Consider the following 18,467-nt stretch of genomic DNA (forward strand, 5'->3'; position numbering starts at 1 on the left):
CTCTATGATTTTCTTCGCATGAGTGTGCAGGGCGATTTCCATACACTCTCGTATATCTTGCCACCTAAGGGTTCATTAGACCAACCATCATCTGATCAGCAACAGTGTATTTCAGTATTTCATCTAATGTTGAGACCTTACAAATTGTGGAACATAATTCATATATCTTATGCTTGTACTGGTGTTAAGAGTTAATAATGATTTGGCTCCCATTGGCTGTGTTTGAGGTGCTGTAGCATATGTTTTAGAAGGCCAGATATCTTCTTAAAAAGAAATTTATCTACTAGCATTGTGCAGTCAGTGCCACATTGCAAGACAGCATCTGTGCTATTTTGGCCTCTTTTGGCCAAGAAAATATTGGTAACCTACCTTCAAGTGTAACAACTTGTCTAAAGCTAAGCAGTAGCACCCTTTGCTGTCAGAGTTATTGTGTGTGCTGGCAGCTCTCCTTAATTTAAAGTGCAATGATAGTGTTTTTATCTCTTAACCAGACAGGATTTCTCAAGTTTTTGGAATGATCCTGAAGTATGGCGTGGAAATGAGAAACCAACCAGTGAAACACACTATTTATTCCTTGTAAGTGTTGTGGATTTTGGAGTAAGACCTTTATTCTTGCAGATTTAGAACTGTCGCTTCTGAATGTGATCAAGAAAAATAAATGTTGTGAAATAAATGTAGGTTTTATTTCTGGACTACAGTAGCAATACAGAACAGCATAGAACATGCATATTCATGCTGTATTTGAGGAGGTGGAAAGTAGACGGTGATGGTGGTAAATGTGAACATTTTGATAGAATAATCCTTTGACGGTTTCTAATTCTGGCTGAGCATGCATGTGAATTTCAGTGAAGCATGCACTGAGATGCAAGGGTGGGGCGTTATTGTGCAAGTGTCATTTCCAAAATGTGATGAAGTGTATCTTTATGCAGACCTTGGATTGGTTTCTCTGCTACATATTTTACAGAAATTAACTGCATAAATGAGTTTGCCACTGATGTGAACAATTGGAGAAAAATACCACTAGTTAATTGTTCGATAAGATATTGCACAAAATTCCAGTTTGTGTATCTGTAAAGTATTGGTAACTTCCATATTGGTTATATGTCTTATATGTTACTTTTATGTCCATAGTGCAGATGAGTGACACCTCTCTCTTGTTGCCTGTTTCTTCTAGTTAAGGAATTATTAAAAGCTCTAAAAGTGAGAGATTCAGTCTTGTAACTATAAACTCTGTCATGACCTTTTTGTTTTAACTGTGTGGTTTCTAGATACTCTTCTTCTCTATCAAATCTTCTCTTTCTGCCTTTCATTGACTTTGTTGTGGATTAAGTTTGTAATTGTTTTCTTTTTTAAGGATGGTTTGTTACCAGAGGTAATTTATTTATTTATCATGGTTTCCTTGATCACTTATTTTCATTTTGAATATCTTCAATAGATGCTTGTTTTGGAGCCAGATAAGGTATTCATGCCAAGTTATGTAACTGTGAATCTTGGAGCAGAAGAAAAGTCAATTGAGATATGGAACATGTGTCTGGATAGCATGAAGGGAAAATGTCGAAAGGTGCACAAATGGCTTTTTGCAGCTAGTCAGATTAGAAGTGTTAGGTAAGATGAATACTGGTTTATTTTTGGTAAACAGCTGTTTTGTCTTTGTGCTTTACTAATAGGTATTGTGTTAAATGATTACTAAGTGGCCATATTCAAACCTACCTGAACAATATTTATATTTCTGGCAAAATAAATTACTAAAGCTAATGAAAAGAAGTGAACTTTCCATAATAATCACACCAAGCAGTGCCTGTCACAAAATATCAAAAACATTTTTGTGCCAGTTTTATATAACTCAAAATTGAATCTGATCTCACATTTTCATGTTTCTTCCAGTTTATACAAGAGAGATGAGCGCTGCCTGTTCCTGTATGTACACCAAAACTCTGATGACTTTCAAATGTACTTTCCATCAGTCCAGTGTCGTCAAAGGTTTTTTGATTTGGTGAAAGAGATGACAGGGGACCAAGAAGGAATGGTTATGGACCTGGATGCTCAGCAGGCAGAGGATCAGATAAAAGTATGTGTATATTTCTAGGTAATGCTACATTGTCATACTGTTAATGACCATTATCAATAATTTTAGATATAGCATCTGTAAAACTACAATGACTGACTAACAGAAACTAATCTTTTTATTTATGCTTATTGATGGATTTCAGTTAAACCATCTTGAAAGTGATTTTCACTTACAGAAGATGTCATTAACAATTGTATGGAAAGGTGTGCTCTGTTTTTCAATTTCCATTTTCAGTATGCTTCATTGCTAAGTGTGAGTGATAAACTCCAGTTTTACACATTCAAGTTGAAAGGTTTGCTCATTTGATCCTGTTAAAAAGTTCCTTGCATTGTTTTAGACCATTTACTGTATAATATTTCTTATTGGTAGGTATTATTGTAAATGTTTTTGTATTTTTTATATATGGTGTGTGAGGTTTGTGTTGTAATGTGTTTGTTGATCAAATTGCTTTGGTTCAGTTATCCAACACAACTCAAACAAAAATTGTTGGTTCTTGCACACTCATCTCGTTTAGTGTGCCTAAGGGATGCGGTGTTCCTATACAACAATTCAAGCAAATAACATTAGTAGTTTTATTTCTGTGAAGCAGAATTTACAATACTTAACTTTGAATTTACAAAAGTGTCGCAAACGGAGGGCAACATGCAACCAAGTCAGAGTTCATGCAAGTTTGTCACCCAGTTTGTTGATCACCAATACTGAATTTGTAGCGCTCTCTCTTAGGCCGTGCTATGCTCCGTGAATACGTTCCACTAATGTTCGTACACTGATCCGATGTGAGCGGCTGAGGCTAGCAGGTGTGGCGCTCATACTCACTTCTTGCAGAGGTCGCTCCTGGCGTGGCGCGGTCCTTGTCAGCAGGTTATTGGCTGACGTTTCCTCACCGCCGTCTCGCCTTCTCTGGTCTTGCATTCTTTCTCTTCGTTCCGGCACTTGTGGTTACGCCAGAACATCCCCCCCCTCTCCTCCCCCCAAAGCGATGGACCATCATTGTGTATGGAGTGCGCCCACCGCGGGGGAGGCAGGTGTGTGGGTGCAACGTTGAGTCAGAAGCTGTGGCTGCAGGGGACTTCAAGCTGTGTGGCATACCGCGCCATCTGGCCTATGCTCTGGCACAAACGTCCCCCCAAAAATGACCAGAAGGGTATGCTTCCACCTCCTGCTGCCAGGAACCAAATGAAGAAGGTGGCAACTGCTGGGGTGTGGGTGGGTCGAACTCCATCGGTTGGATGAGAGGAGGTGAAAGCTCCGTCTCCAAGGGGTTGTCCCGCGGTGTCGTGATGACATCCTCTGGTGGCTGCTGTGGCCATGCTGTCCTCTTGACCCATGAATCTGATTGAAGAGAGACTGAAAGATCATTATGTACATGACAGAGGCGAAGTTGATTTTGATGGCAGCGCTGCAAGCCATCGGGACCTGAATGAAGATATGTGCAAGCGCTAAGTCGACAGACGATCTCGCCTCGTGCCCACCGTCTGCTGCCACTAAAAACCATGTAAAAGACAATATCATGCGGCGCGAAGTGATACTTGTGGCCTTCCGTCAGTGCCAGATGCTGAGGAGGTGGAGCAGTGTCCGATGGCGGAGACCGTGAAGCAATTCTTCTGACAATGGCCCATCGCATGGGTGCAAACGATATGAGGTGAGAAACAGATGCAATGCTTGATCCCTGGTGTGTGTGGAGCGAAGTTTGGCCACCTGCTGCTTGAAGGTTCTCACTAAACATTCTGCTTCGCCGTTTGACTGTGGATGGAATGGTGCACTAGCTAGATGCTGTATGCCATTGCGTTCACAGAATGTTTCAAATTAATTTGACGTGAACTGAGGTCTGTTGTCTGACACTATCACTTCAGGTAAATCCTCGAGGCAAAAAATCGACGACAACACCTGAATTGTGCTACATGATGTTGGCGAGTTCATTGGCACAACAAAAGGAAACTTGCTGTACAAGTCAACCACAATCAACCAGCAAGTGTTCCAGAAAGGTCCCGCAAAGTCTATGTGCACACATTGCCATGGCGATTGTGACTTATGCTGAGCAGAGAATTTTTGTGGTGGAGCGGACTGATTTTTCGCACCTGCGTGACACTGTGACGTCATATGTTCTATTTGAGCGTCCATACCCTGCCAAGTATAGTGCTGATGCACTAACTGTTTCATACGAACAATTCCCCAATGTCCTTGGTGAAGTAACTGCAACACTTCTTTGTGCAAAGCTTTAGGGATCAGCAGATGTGACTGTCCAGTGTCATTTTGAACAAGAAGCACACCTTTTGTACAGTAAGGCTATGCCAATGTGCAAAGTATTGGCATACTACAGAGTTCTTTATGTTGTTCAATGAGTGAGGCCAAGATGTGCGAATATAATTGAGCAAAATGTACAAATCTGGGTCAGCTTCTGTGGCTTGTGCAATTTTCTTATAGTTCAGCAGAAAAGACTGAAGCAATTCTGAATCCTGAGCCTCGATGTGACAAGATGCAGCAGATGCATCAAAGTCTGTATCAGGGCCAATCGGAAGACATGAAAGTGCGTCCATATTACCACGTTGAGCTGCCGGGTGATACACAGTCTCATATTGGTATTTAGACTACAACAAAGCCCATCTTTGCTATTTTTGGGCAGTTCGTAAAGCAGTGGTTTCATTGGATGAAACAGTGACTGTAAAGGCTTGTGATCCATGACTAAGTAGAATTTTCTGCCACTAAAATAGTGGTGGAATTTGGTGACACCATACACAATAGCCAAAGCCTCTTTCTCAATTTTTGAAAAGTTACACTGAGCTTTGGACAACACTTTTGATGGGAAAGCAATTGGCCTGTCTACATCATCAGTTCTGTGCGAAAGCACTGCACCGATTCTGTAAGAGGAAGCATCAACTTGCAATAAAACTGGTTTGTTCAGATCAAAATGAACTAAGCATTAATCACTGACCAATGCATTTTTAAGTTTTTGAAAAGCTACTTGGCACTCATATGTCCAAACAAAGGGGACATTCTTGTGGCGCAGGCGATGCAATGGAGCTGCTATTTGCTCAGCATTCAGTATGAACTGAATATAATACTTCATTTTCCCTAAAACTGACTGCAATTCTGTGACATTGTGAGGAACTGGCAAATCTCATATGGCTAGCAAATGAGACTTAAGAGGATGTACACCTTGACTATTTATGAAATGACCAAGATACTGCAACTCAGGTTTAAAAGAACGTGACCTTTATCCAGTCTACATTTTAGTCCTGCATCAGATAACACACAAAACAAAGCATGTAAATTTGCAATATGTTCTTCAAGTGTACAACCTGCTACTGCAATATTGTCCAAATAGTTTGAACCTTTTGGCACTTGTGCAGTCAGCTGTTTCAAGTACCATTGAAAAATGGCGCGTGCGGAAGCACTGACAAAAGGCAAATGCAAATATTTAAACAAGCCCAAATAGTATTCACTACACACACATTTTGAGATTCTTCATCAAGCAGTATTTGAAGATGCACTTCACGCAAATCAGTTTTTGAAAAATAGCATCCAGCGTCTAATCTGTCCATGTGATCCTCTGGGTGTGGCAATGGATAAGTATCAATGACAGTTTATGGGTTGACTGTAGACTTAAAGTCAACGCAGAGGTTAATGTGACATGAAGATTTGTGGAGCAAAACCGGTGGACTTGCCCATTAATCAGCTGATATGAGTGTAATAATTCCGTTATCTTGCAATTGTTTAAGTTCAGCAGGAACTTTGTCCCGTAACACAATGGGAACAGTTCTGGCTCAACAAAATTTCAGCTGAGTTTTGTCTTTCAGAGTAAAATATGTAACAAAATTTTTAGGTTTGCCTAAACCTTCATAAAAGAGTTCCAGGAATTCTTTTAGCAAGCTAGCTACTCTGTCTTTTGCATTGAATGCAGACACTGACAACACATTGTCCTGCATTTTAAAGCCAAACAAGCCAAAAGAATGAACACATACGTTCTCACACTCGCATGATTGTAGCACTGTAAAAGTCACTGTTCATGTATGCGAGTGATACATGGCAGGCAAAGTACGTGTTCCAAGAACGGGAATGTCTTGTCCATTATAAGCTATCAGTTGCATGCTAGTTTTAGACAGGCATGGGGATCCTAACAGTTCATATGTGTGATGATTGAGCAATGTGACAGAGGCATCTGTGTCCAACTGAAATTTCGTGTTTCCCACAAGTAATTAAATGAACAAAAAGTTCGTTTGACTGATGTATCACTGACAAAGCTGCATGCTTGCTAGTTGCAGACTTGGAATATACTGCATTAATGACATGGGTCTTGTGACTAGATTTTTGTGAGTGGGCTGAATTCTTATGTTTGTTCCTTTGCAAACTGAGGGGTTGTACATGTCCTCTGATCTTGTTGGGAGGGGCAGTCATGGCGTTTTGCCATGAGTAACACCTAGGGCAAGACTTAATTCTGTTCGCCTTTGTAGCGAACTGCTTACATGGCATGGAAGGTTGTTTACTCGGCGTGGCTAGCACATGCCGCCGGTGCAGAATGGGGCAATTACAAGCAAGGGACTCAACCCAGCAAATAGCTGGTTGCTCAAATGTATGAGCCGACAAAGCACCGGAATCATACTGATCTAGTATGTGTATTACTTGCTGAAATGACAGATGGGAGTGTTTCAAAATTTGTTCTCTGAGTTTCACATCATGTACACTGTAGATAATCGCATCATGCAACATAGCATCTGAATATAAAGGACTGCAAGCCCATTTGAATTTACATTTCCTTGTCATACATTGCAAATCTGTTACCCACTCGCAATACGTTTGTTTTGACCATTTTTTGCAATTAAAGAATCAATACCTATCTGTTACTACATTCACTTGCTGGTCATAATAGTTTGTTAGGGACTGTACTACTTGGTCGTAGGACAGTCTGCTCGGAGTGGCATTAGGAAAGAGTTTTTGAATTAATCTAACACTGCACTTCCTATCGTGGATGATAGATATGGAAGTTTCACAGTACCTGGGATATTGTGAGCCAACAAATGTGCCGCGAGCTGTTCCTCTTCTTGTTCACTAAACTGTTGAAAAGGTGGTATAGCAGCTGTAGTAGGTAGTGCTTGTTCTGTCGGGTGCTTAGCATTGGTGAGTAGCTGCAGCACCTTGTTGAGTAGTGCTGATATTTGCTGCATCTGAAACAGAAACATCTGCGTTAGCTGTGTGGCATCTGACGCTTGCGGCTGTGGTGCCTGAGCAGGGGGTGGGACAGGTGAGGGGACATGTTGGAAGACACAAATGCAACAAATAGACAAAGCAAGAAATCTAAATAATGACAAAATCAAAGAAATTTTCTGCAATGCCTACCTGAAAACACATTAGCAAAAATGACAAGAAACTGTTAAAACAAGAAGCACCCCTACAAAGTAAAGACAGCGAATTAAGGCACCAGGACAATATTCTTGAAAGGCTGTGGCCACCAGGCATGGAATCTGGAGGATTCTTGTTGCCAGTTGTTTGTTTGTGCCCACTTGTCTCGTATAGGCTGTCTAAGGAATGCGGCGTTCTTGGAATGCTATACAACAATTCAAGCAAATAACATTAGTAGTTTCATTTCTATGAAGCCGAATTTACAATACTTAACTTGAATTTATAAAGGTGTCGCAAAAGGAGGGGAACATGCAGCCAAGTCAGAGTTCATGCAAGTTTGTCACCCAGTCTGTGGATCACCAATACTGAATTCGTAGCACTCTCTCCTAGCCCATGCTAAGCTCCCCAAATACGTTCCACTAATGTCCGTACACTGATCCGATCTGAGTGGCCGAGTCTAGCAGGAGTGGCAGTTATATTCATGTCTTGCGGAGGTCGCTCCTGACATGGCGCGGTCCTTGTCAGTGGGCTTTTGGCTGATGTTTCCTCATCGCCTTCTCTGGTATTGTGTTTTTCCTCTTCGTTCCGGCACTTGTGGTTATGCCAGAACAAAAATAACTTCAGATATCATTAAAATTTTACATACATATACCAACCTGTGGAGTGAAATGATGAGCAGCACTGTGTTGATGAAATGTGTGTTTAGTTAATTCTGTATGTAAAACAGTACTGAAATTTGTTGAAGACTAGCCCTTTCCTTTTGGTTTCACCTAAATATGTGTTCGACACATATATTGAACACACCTCCTCTGTGTCCAGTTCTTCCTCTGTCTGTCTGTCCATCCACGTCATCCTCCAATCTCTATCTGTCTTTGTCTTCTTGCCCAGTTTCTCTCTCTCTCTCTCTCTCTCTCTCTCTCTCTCTCTCTATCTCTATCTCTATCTCTATCTCCTTCTTCCCCTCTCTCTGTCCATTTCCTCAACCCCCTCTCTCTAACCATATCTTCCTCTGCACTCCAGAACTGTGTGAAGTTTCTGGGCCTCATCTGTGACTCAAAATTGTGATGGTCACCACAACTCAAGTACCTGAAGGCAAGGCCAAGAAGACAATGAACATCTTGAAGTGTCTTTGCCACATGTCCTGGGGAGTGGACAAGGTGTGTCCGCTCCAGTTTTATAGGGCCTTTGCCTGATCATGGCTGGACTATGGATGCACAGTGTATGGGTCAGTAAGTCCTTATTTATCTAAAGACCATTGATGCTATACACCATGAGAGGATCACGGGTACTTACAAGACCAGTCTCATTCCCAGTCTCTGTGCTAAGACTGGTGAACTGCTGCTTACCATCCAGAGGCAACTCATCATGGTGTGTAAGGTGTGTCAGTTCCTTGCTACTTCCACCTCCCCAGCATACCATACTGTTGTTCGTCCGGCCTTAGAACACCCGCATTCGGGAGGACGACGGTTCAATCCCGTCTCCAGCCATCCTGATTTAGGTTTTCCGTGATTTCCCTAAATCGTTTCAGGCAAATGCCGGGATGGTTCCTTTGAAAGGGCACGGCTGATTTCCTTCCCCATCCTTCCCTAACCCGAGCTTGCACTCCGTCTCTAATGACCTCGTTGTCGACGAGACGTTAAAACAACACTAACCTTAGAACACCTCTTTACCTATAATCCATGGGGAATGAGGCTGTTTGTGATCTGTGTGAAATATGTGATTGAGCCCAATAGTGTGAGGCATGTACAGGCTCAAATTCAATGTTTTAACTGATTGCCAGCCAGGTTGCTGCAGAGGCCCAGAGGAATTTAAATTTAGTGCAGTACAGGAAAGGTTTCCCTCTTGCATATGTTTTTAACACATTATTTTATGACAGTTTAACTGAGCAACCCAACTATGTAGCTGTGTTTACAGATGGGTCTGAACGGGGAACTCTGTTGGTTGCTCTGTTGGTTGCTCTGTTGTTTTCACTGATTGTGTGCTCAATGTCGGACTGCCTCCAGACTTTACTGTCTTTGAGCCAGAATTATATGCAATATTGTGGGGACTGAAACAGATGGGACATGTTTTGAGTGCTAAATTTATTATCTGTTGAGATTCTCTGAGTGCCCTTCATTCTCAGCAATGCTTCCAGCCCATAAAATAGTCCAACATATCCCAGACACCGTACTCCGAGTACAAAGGCTGGAGAAGGAGGTGTCTTGCTGGGTGCCAAGGCACATTGGTATTGCGGGGAATGAAAGGGCAGATACAGCAGCCAAGGAGGCATGTCATGATCCTCAGATATTTGTGTGTCATCCCCCTACATGCTATCACCTCACTGTTGAGGTTAAGAATTTTGTGTCAATCGGAAGATGAGTGGCTGGAAGTGTCAGAAAATAAGCTCCATCTAGTAAATCACACAGTGCAGCCGTGGCATACCTCCTTCCAGCCACTCAGACGGGATGAGGTTCTTGTTACTCATCTTCACATAGGCCATAGCCCTATGATGCATGGCTTCTTGCTCCAACGAGAGGACACTCAAGACTGTGGTGCTTGTTAGACTTTGCTTTATTTTCAGACCAGAGGGCAGCGGCAGGTTTGCTGACAGATCTGCCCTCTATTTCAAGTAATGTTCAAACGAATGTTGTGAGAGTTTAAAGGTTGTGTGATTTGTCCCACTTGTTTCCTAAAATTTTAGGAAGATGTTCTCAATGTGTTAACAGCTTAAGTGGCCTACCACTGTTTTTTTTTTTTAAGTGGTCAGCCAGTCACATTTTCCTGTGCACTTCTTTTAGCTCTTCTGTCATTTTACTTCTGTTTTAATCCCAGAGATAGCATCTTTCATACTTTCTCCATTGCCTTAATGTGTGTGAGTTAGTGATTCTGTGGTTCAATGTGAGTGAGGTGGGAGTGATTTAATGAGTATCATTTTATAAGTTGCTTCCTCACTGTGTGACAACAATTTTCGTCATCTTATCCACTGATAATCTTGTCATTGAGCACTTGTAATCTAACACACACACACACACACACACACACACACACACACTCACTCACTCACTCCACCTGCCTTAAGAACCTCTCCCCTCCCCCTTCCATCCCTTCTCTCTGTCCATTTCCTCCTCTCCCTCACTCTATCCATCCATCTAAACCTGTTCCCAGCCATGCTCATCAGCACATTTAGCCCTTGCAATACAGTTTAATAAAGCAGGCAGGTTGATACTACTCCTGCAACATGCCTGTCATGCAGAGCAGCCTACATGTTGGGGCATGGAAAACCATTTTATTGCCCTGAGATGCAGGCTACTCTGCAAAGCAGGTTGACCTGACAGGCTCTCATTGTTTCCACACAACATGCCTGTCATGCAGTGAGCACCATGAGCTGGAAAAAAACATTTTTGCCTCTAGCTCCGCTCTTATTGGAGATAGGAGGTTACAAACATCATAGTTCTGATAATTGGGAGGCCTGCTGTTTCTGAACCAAATTGGGTTGAAATTGACCCAGGGGTTTGGCAGGAGGTACTGGACATACACACTGCTTTATACAGGGTGAGTCACGTAAGACGTAATGATTGCACATATCGGCTTGCGGTTTTCGGCGAATCATAGCGGACTATGGGTCACATACATTGGTACATGCACAATAATCACAATGTTTATATTGACCGAGATAATGAGGCAAGTATATGTTTTTTAAATGGGACGCTATACTTCCTTTATCATCATTCGAACACTCTGGAAAAGATGCGTATAGTGATGTAATGCATGTTGTTATTGTGATTCAAACTTCGTTTAAAAGAGGGCGGATGAGGATGTACCTATGTAGCGTAGGCCGTGCATGCTGCATAGAGCACGGCAACTCGGCCTGCGGGTCGCGCAAGGTGTGTTTACAGTCTGCACCCGCTTCCAACTGCGATGACCTTCAATCGTACAATATTTCCCAGCGTCTTTTAAGCAAAGTTTGAATCACAATAGCAACATGCGTTACATCACTATATGCGTCTCTTCCAGAGCATTTGAATGATGGTAAAAAAAAAGTATAGTGTCCCATTTAAAAAAAACATGTACTTGACTCATTATCTCGGTCAATATAAACGTTGTGATTATTGTGCATGTACCACCGTATGTGCCCCATAGTCCGCTATGATTTGCCGAACACCGCTTGTTGATACGTGCAATCGCACCCAGAATAATGGGGGTCGTTACATCTTAAGTGACTCATCCTGTATAATAACAAGATTGCTATTTAATTGTTAGTAGGACCTTTTCTGCACATTAAAAGTTTTCAAGAAATGAGCAGCTGACAGCTGTAGATTGAAGTACAAATACCAAGCTAACTGGCGTAGTGGCAAGCATTGCTGGCCACAAACATTGAGGTCCCATGTTTAGTTCCTGCACACCACTACAGATTTTTCTGTGGTGTGATAAATCTGCATGAATAAATCAGCAGAGATACAGACATGCAAGTTACCTAAGTGGCATCTTATCAAAAAATTACTTTAGGCTGTGAGCACATGACCTTATTTTGTTTTTGCTTTCAATTAAATCAGTTTATCATAATAAAACCAGTAGAAAGGCAAAACTTGAAAGCCTTACACCTCTCTCTCTCTCTCTCTCTCTCTCTCTCTCTCTCTCTCTCTCTCTGCCTCTGCTCTTTTCCTACTCCCCCTTCTCTGTCCACCTCATACTCTCCCTCTCACTGTCCAACTCCTTCTCTCCCTTTCTCTATCCAATTCATCCTCCCCCATCTCAATATCCATCTCTTCTTCCCCTCTGATGGGGACAGGGAGGGGCAGAGAGATGGACAGAAAGAGGGAAGGAAGAGGAGATGAACATAGAGAGGGGGAGACGGAAAAGTGTGCAATATATGTGACAAACCTCCCTCTTCTTACTATCCATCTCCCCTCTCTCTACCGTACATGCCTATCCGCATGAGTGCCGCAGGAACAAAATCTGATACTACCCACACAACATGCCAGTTGTGCAGGGCTGTCTAGATGTCAGGCACTACCAATCCTTTTTCACCACCACACTCGCACCTGTGGGAACTATGTGTTGCTTACGTGCCCCACCCCCCACCCTGATACTACTTTCCAAGCAACAAGTGGTATGTGTGTCAGATTTGGTTGAAATCTATGTAGTGGTTTAGGAGGAGACGTGGAACTTGAATACACAGATACATCCATTTTTATGTACACTGCAAAAATATATATATACCCTCAAGGGCTGTGTTCAGTAGCACCAGCATATGTGCATTGTGAGCAGTGAAGAGATGGTACTCAGGGGGCTTGTTGGTTTACCCTCTGTTTTGACTGTGCAGGGAGTAACTGTGCCAAGTTTAGAGGTGAACAGCGTTTGCAACATTGATTCTAGGGTGCTATCATATCCCATCATTGAGTACATACTCCTGCTGAACAGTTTCAGCCATTTGAACAGAATAGCATTATAGGCCTGTGGGCAGCTGGTTGGACGTATTGACAGATTGCTGCACAAGTTGTGCACAGTGTGGTACAGGTGGTGTGTTGCAGGTTTCAGAAGTGAGTTGTGGAACATTCAGACACCTGCAGGCCAGTTTCTGGACAGCTGGATAGTATAGACACACGTCAAGATTGGCACATTTCTTGAACAGCAGTGGCTGACCAGACATCATCCAGGGGTGAAATTTGGGCACATGTTGTATCTGCTATATCGTCAGGTACCTTTTGGAACTATCTGCTTATAGCAGGATTAAGATGACAGGCCACCACTGACATCAACTCTATCTAGCATGGCTACCACAAATTGCTACTTCCAACAGATACAGTGATAAACATTCAACTAACTGTACACAGCATACCTACCATTTTGACACACCTACATGACCAAACATAGAAATGTGCAATAGATGCATTATGAACTGGTTACATGCAAATATAAACTGAGTCGTAGATAGGCACAACAAAAAGACTCTCACAATTTAACCTTTCGACTATTAAGGACTTTGTCAACAATAGATGACACACACACTTACACATGCAAACTGAACTCGCACAAACATCTGCAGTCTCAGGCGGATGTTTTCAGTTGCCTGAGACTGCAGTCATGTCTGCAGATTGCGTTTGCGTGAGTTTGTATGTATGTGTGTCTGTCATCTATTGCTGATGAAGGGCTTAATGGCAGAAAGCTTTAATTGTGAGAGTCTCTTTGTGGTGCCTATCTGCGACTCAGCATCTCTGCTATATGGTGAATAGCGACACTTTCCTTTTCATAATGTTGTTACATTCCATCCTGTATTTTCTATTGTTTGAACTTATAAGAACTGTTTGTGAGTAAAATATTTATAATTAAAATTTATTGCAGAAGCTTATTAATTAATGTGTGTCTTTTTTTAGTATGAATATGAGCAAGATGAACAAGGAAAAAGAATTGTGTTAGGAAAGGGCACTTTTGGAGTTGTGTTTGCTGCCAGAGATCTAATAACCCAAGTAAGAATAGCAGTGAAAGAAATTCCAGAGAAAAATAAAGGGTAAGGTTCAGCTATGCAGTTTTGATTATGGTTTTTAATATGTGGACTGCTAAATTCTGTTGCATTACTGGACTAAATCAATGTCCAGGAATTGCAGAAAAATAAAAGTAATTTCTTGTAACTGGTCTTAGTGACTATATATTTGCTTCCAGAAGTCTTATTAGTCATAAATTATGTGTGATATGTTCCATAAAAACACGGCAGAACTGCCGGATATCAGTAACTTCCTGCCACGATATTTCGGCGCAGAGTCTTCTGGCCATCTTCAGGTGAATGCCACTGTAGTAGTACTGGCGAGTACGCGCTGAGCTCCGCTATTTAAAGCCGTCTGAGGTGACATTGCGCATGCGCTGCTCAGCGTGCGCATTCATAACGGCTCCGTGCGCTGCGCCTCGCGCGCTCCACTGTGAAAGCCTGGCGTATCGGTGTCAGGTCGATTTCCATCTTTATGCAGATAACTACGTCGACTACGAAGTTTCTCTATAACAGGATTCCAAGCAGAGTTCAGCTGATAACCGCTATCTCGATTGATGAGAGTCTCGTTGTCAGACAATCGTATTTCCACAGATTCATTGATAATCGAGCTCCAAAAGTTTGATGTATGGGCCAAAATTTTGTGTCATTGTAATTCATGGAATGGTCTGTGGAAATACAATGTTCGGCGATTGCGGACTTGGTGGGTTGGAGAAGGCGAATATGCCATTGGTGTTCCACAATGCGTTCCTGCACAGTTCGTGTTGTTTGCCCTATATATGATTTGCCGCATTCACACGGAATTTTGTAAACACCTGGTTTACGCAGGCCCAGGTCGTCTTTAACGGATCCCACTAGTGATGAAATTTTGGAAGGAGGGCGAAAGATGACTCTCACTTGATACTTTCTCAATATTCTGCCTATCTGTGAAGAAATATTCCCAATAAATGGAACACCAACGGCATACTCGCCTTCTCCAACCCACCAAGTCCGCAATCGCCGAACATTGTATTTCCACAGACCATTCCATGAATTACGACGACACAAAAATTTTGGCCCATACATCAAACTTTTGGAGCTCGATTATCAATGAATCTGTGGAAATAGGATTGTCTGACAACGAGACTCTCATCAATCGAGATAGCAGTTATCAGCTGAACTCTGCTTGGAATCCTGTAATAGAGAAACATAGTAGTCGACGTAGTTATCTGCATAAAGATGGAAATCGACCTGACACTGATACGCCAGGCTTTCACAGTGGAGGGCGCGAGGCGCAGCGCACGGAGCCGTTATGAACGCGCACGCTGAGCAGCGCATGAGCAATGTCACCTCAGAAGGCTTTAAATAGCAGAGCTCAGCGCGTACTCACCAGTACTACTACAGTGGCATTCACTTGAAGATGGCCAGAAGACTCTGCGCCGAAATATCGTGGCTGGAAGTTACTGATATCCGGCAGTTCTGCCGTGTTTTTATGGAACAATCAATACGCCGGGAAAGCTTTAAAGATCGCATATGTGTGATATGCTCATTAAATCATCACTTTGTAACATGTTCTTAGAAGAATACTGAAAGTTACTTTGTGTGAGTGCTAATTTTGAAGTAAATAAATTATAACATTCTATCCCTAACCATATTTCCTTCTTTGTCAATCTTGAATGTGTAATAAGAGAAGTGACATCAAGTTGTTAACGAATTATTGCAACATTTGACAAAGATTACCACCAATAAATTGAGTGGTGGGTAAGAGTAATTAATTGTTACACAATGAGGAACAGAAACTCTCTAATTTTTTATAGGACAACTAAAAGCCCACTTGCATGATGATAAATTCAGTGCCACTGACAAGAGTAGCTGTAAGATGTACAAGGAGGTAAAATGATCTATTGTAAGTGAGACACACGAGGAAACCACAACTATTAACAATGATTTTAGTAAATCAAATTGAAATTTTTGTTAATTAAGAAACACAGTTTAGCAGGTGCATAGAGGGAACCTAAATTCAAAAATATAGGGAATGCAGTTAAATAATGTCCACTGGGCCTGTTTTTCTACCTGTTCGATTTTATAAAGATTTCACGAAAGAATTTGCTTCCATTGTAACAACAGTTTGTCATAGTTTGCTGGATAAACTCTGTGTCCCAAATGACTGGTGTAAGGCACAAGCTGTACCCATTTCCAAGAGGTCATCAAGCAGATACATGTAACTGTTGATTTTTTTTTTTACCACAGACAATGTTCTACTGTAGAATAATTGGATAAGTTTTATGCTTCCATATTGTGAAAATTTTGGAGGCTTTAACTTGCGTCTGTAGGAATCCATATGGATTGAGGAAAATGTGATTGTGTGAAACTCCACTTATTCTGTTCATTCATGAGTCACAGAATTCAGCAGATAGTGGCACCCACACTGAGGCCTTGACTTCAAAAAGCATTATTGCGTAGTGGAAAGAAAATAAGTATACAGAATGTTGGCTCAACCATGTGAATAGATAGATATTTTAGCAAATAGGACACAGTATGTCGTTGTTGTTGTGGTCTTCAGTCCTGAGACTGGTTTGATGCAGCTCTCCATGCTACCCTATCCTGTGCAAGCTTCTTCATCTCTCAGTACTTACTGCAACCCACATCCTTCTGAATATGCTTAGTGTATTCATTTCTTGGTCTCCCTCTACGATTTTAACTTCCACGCTGCCCTCCAATGCTAAATTTGTGATCCCTTGATGCCTCAGAACATGTCCTACTAACCGGCCCCTTCTTTTTGTCAAGTTGTGCCACATACTCCTCTTCTCCCCAACTGTATTCAATAATTGAAAGCTGTCTGAAGCATAACCAACCATGAGGACTTTAGTTGTATCGACTATAGGGGTGTCTTATCACCACAGTACATGTATCTGTGGCCCATTTAATATGTGTACCACATGTCTGTCCATAGCCTCTACCCCCATCTCTCTGTCCATCTCCTGTCACCATCACTCTATGTCCTCCTCCCCAATCTTTTTATCCATTTCTCATATCTGTGTCCATCTCTTTGTCATCCTCTCTTTATCTAACTCTACCTTCCTCTTCTGTGCATCCCCTCCTCACTCCTCTCTTACTAATTCTCCTTTACCCCTCTCTCTTACTAACTCTCCTTTACCCCTCTCTTTCTGACTCCTGTCTCCCTCCTCTCTCTCTTTCCATCTTCTCCTTTCGCCTACCTCTGTCCTCCTTCTCCCCCCCCTCTCTCTCTCTTCTCTCTTCTCTCTTCTCTCTCTCACTCTTCTCTCTCTCACTCTTACTCACCTCCATGTCCTCCAGCCCCCTCTCCTCCTTCCTTGTCTCTCTGTCCACCTCCTGTCTTCCCGTCTCTCTGTCTACCTCATCTTCCCACCACCTCCATCTCCTCCTCCCTTCTTTCTCTGTCCATCTTATACTTCCTCTCTCTCTCACTACCCAGCTACCTCCCCCCCCCCTCCTCCTCTCTTGTGCCCACCTGCAGGTGTAGCCCCTGCAAAGCTTGCCAATACTGCCTGCACAACAGGCTTGTCGTGCAGGGCAGCCTACATGTTAGCAATAGAAAACAGTTGCTCGTATCTCTGCACCTATGGGAGCTAGAAGATTCTAACTTAATGGTGATTCTCGTATAGCAAGCAGTGTGTGTACAGTACTTGGTTGAAATTAATCATATTGTTTAGGAGAAGATGCTGGACGTACTTACATACATCCTGTTTATCTATGTTGTAACCATTATTGCTGACTTTTATCATATTTTCTTGCTTTTTATGTTATATGTAAGGTGAGAATTGGTAATCTACACAGTATTTGTGAAGGTAAGTATGGGACATCTTAACTGATCACTTTTTGCTTGCATATATTATGTTTGAGCACTGAGATACAACTGACCCAGTTGGAAGCAAAGTAAATGCTACTAGGGACTTCCATAGCAGATTTTCTTAGCAATATATTTGTTTGTTTTTCATTGCAGAGATGTTCAGCCATTGCATGAAGAAATAAAGCTACACTCTGAGTTGAGACACAGAAACATTGTGCAGTATTTGGGTTCAGTGTCAGAAGATGGTTACTTCAAGATTTTCATGGAGCAAGTACCAGGGGGTAAGTGGATTTCTAATACATTTTCTGAGTGTACAGTTGTACCGAATTACTTTGATGTTCAAATCATTAGCAGTTTTCCTCATCAGGTTCATGGTTAATGAAACTAGTTTTCATGACAGAATATATTTGTTTTAATTAGCTCTACAGGATGTAAACAGTAACTTTTTGCAAGTTACAGTAACTTTTTCACCACAGTGGTGCAGGGGAAGTTGAGACAGTTTGATATAGTGGTCTATGAAGATAGGAAACAGCCTCAAATTGGTCTACAAAAGCCACTTAAGTTATAGCTCATGTGCATGAGACTTTGAATATCTTCTTGCCCTCTTATACCACCAACTAAGTTGGTCTTCACTGGTTGAAGCTCATTTCTGTCTCAGACAGAAATCATTGTCGAGTATTAATCACACCTCATATTTGCACTTACAGATTGTAAAATTGTTGTATGTATAAATTTTACCTTAAAGTCTCTTTTTCTTTCAGTACCCTCAATAATGGAAAGTTTAAATTGGT

The 18,467-nt window shown here is 41.9% G+C and overlaps 1 protein-coding gene across 1 annotated transcript in view; it reads left to right on the forward strand.

Annotated features, from left to right (window-relative positions):
- The window catches only part of LOC126246203 (mitogen-activated protein kinase kinase kinase 15), a 188,760-nt gene that overhangs the window by 50,126 nt on the left and 120,167 nt on the right, over positions 1-18,467 (forward strand). Inside the window, exons 9-12 of the mRNA XM_049948376.1 lie at positions 1,436-1,605; positions 1,885-2,068; positions 13,759-13,892; positions 17,830-17,957. Of these exons, the coding sequence (XP_049804333.1) occupies positions 1,436-1,605; positions 1,885-2,068; positions 13,759-13,892; positions 17,830-17,957 (616 nt within the window). The remainder of the gene's footprint in view (positions 1-1,435; positions 1,606-1,884; positions 2,069-13,758; positions 13,893-17,829; positions 17,958-18,467) is intronic.

The sequence above is a fragment of the Schistocerca nitens genome, chromosome 1 (assembly GCF_023898315.1).
Source record: "Schistocerca nitens isolate TAMUIC-IGC-003100 chromosome 1, iqSchNite1.1, whole genome shotgun sequence".
NCBI lineage: Eukaryota > Metazoa > Arthropoda > Insecta > Orthoptera > Acrididae > Schistocerca > Schistocerca nitens.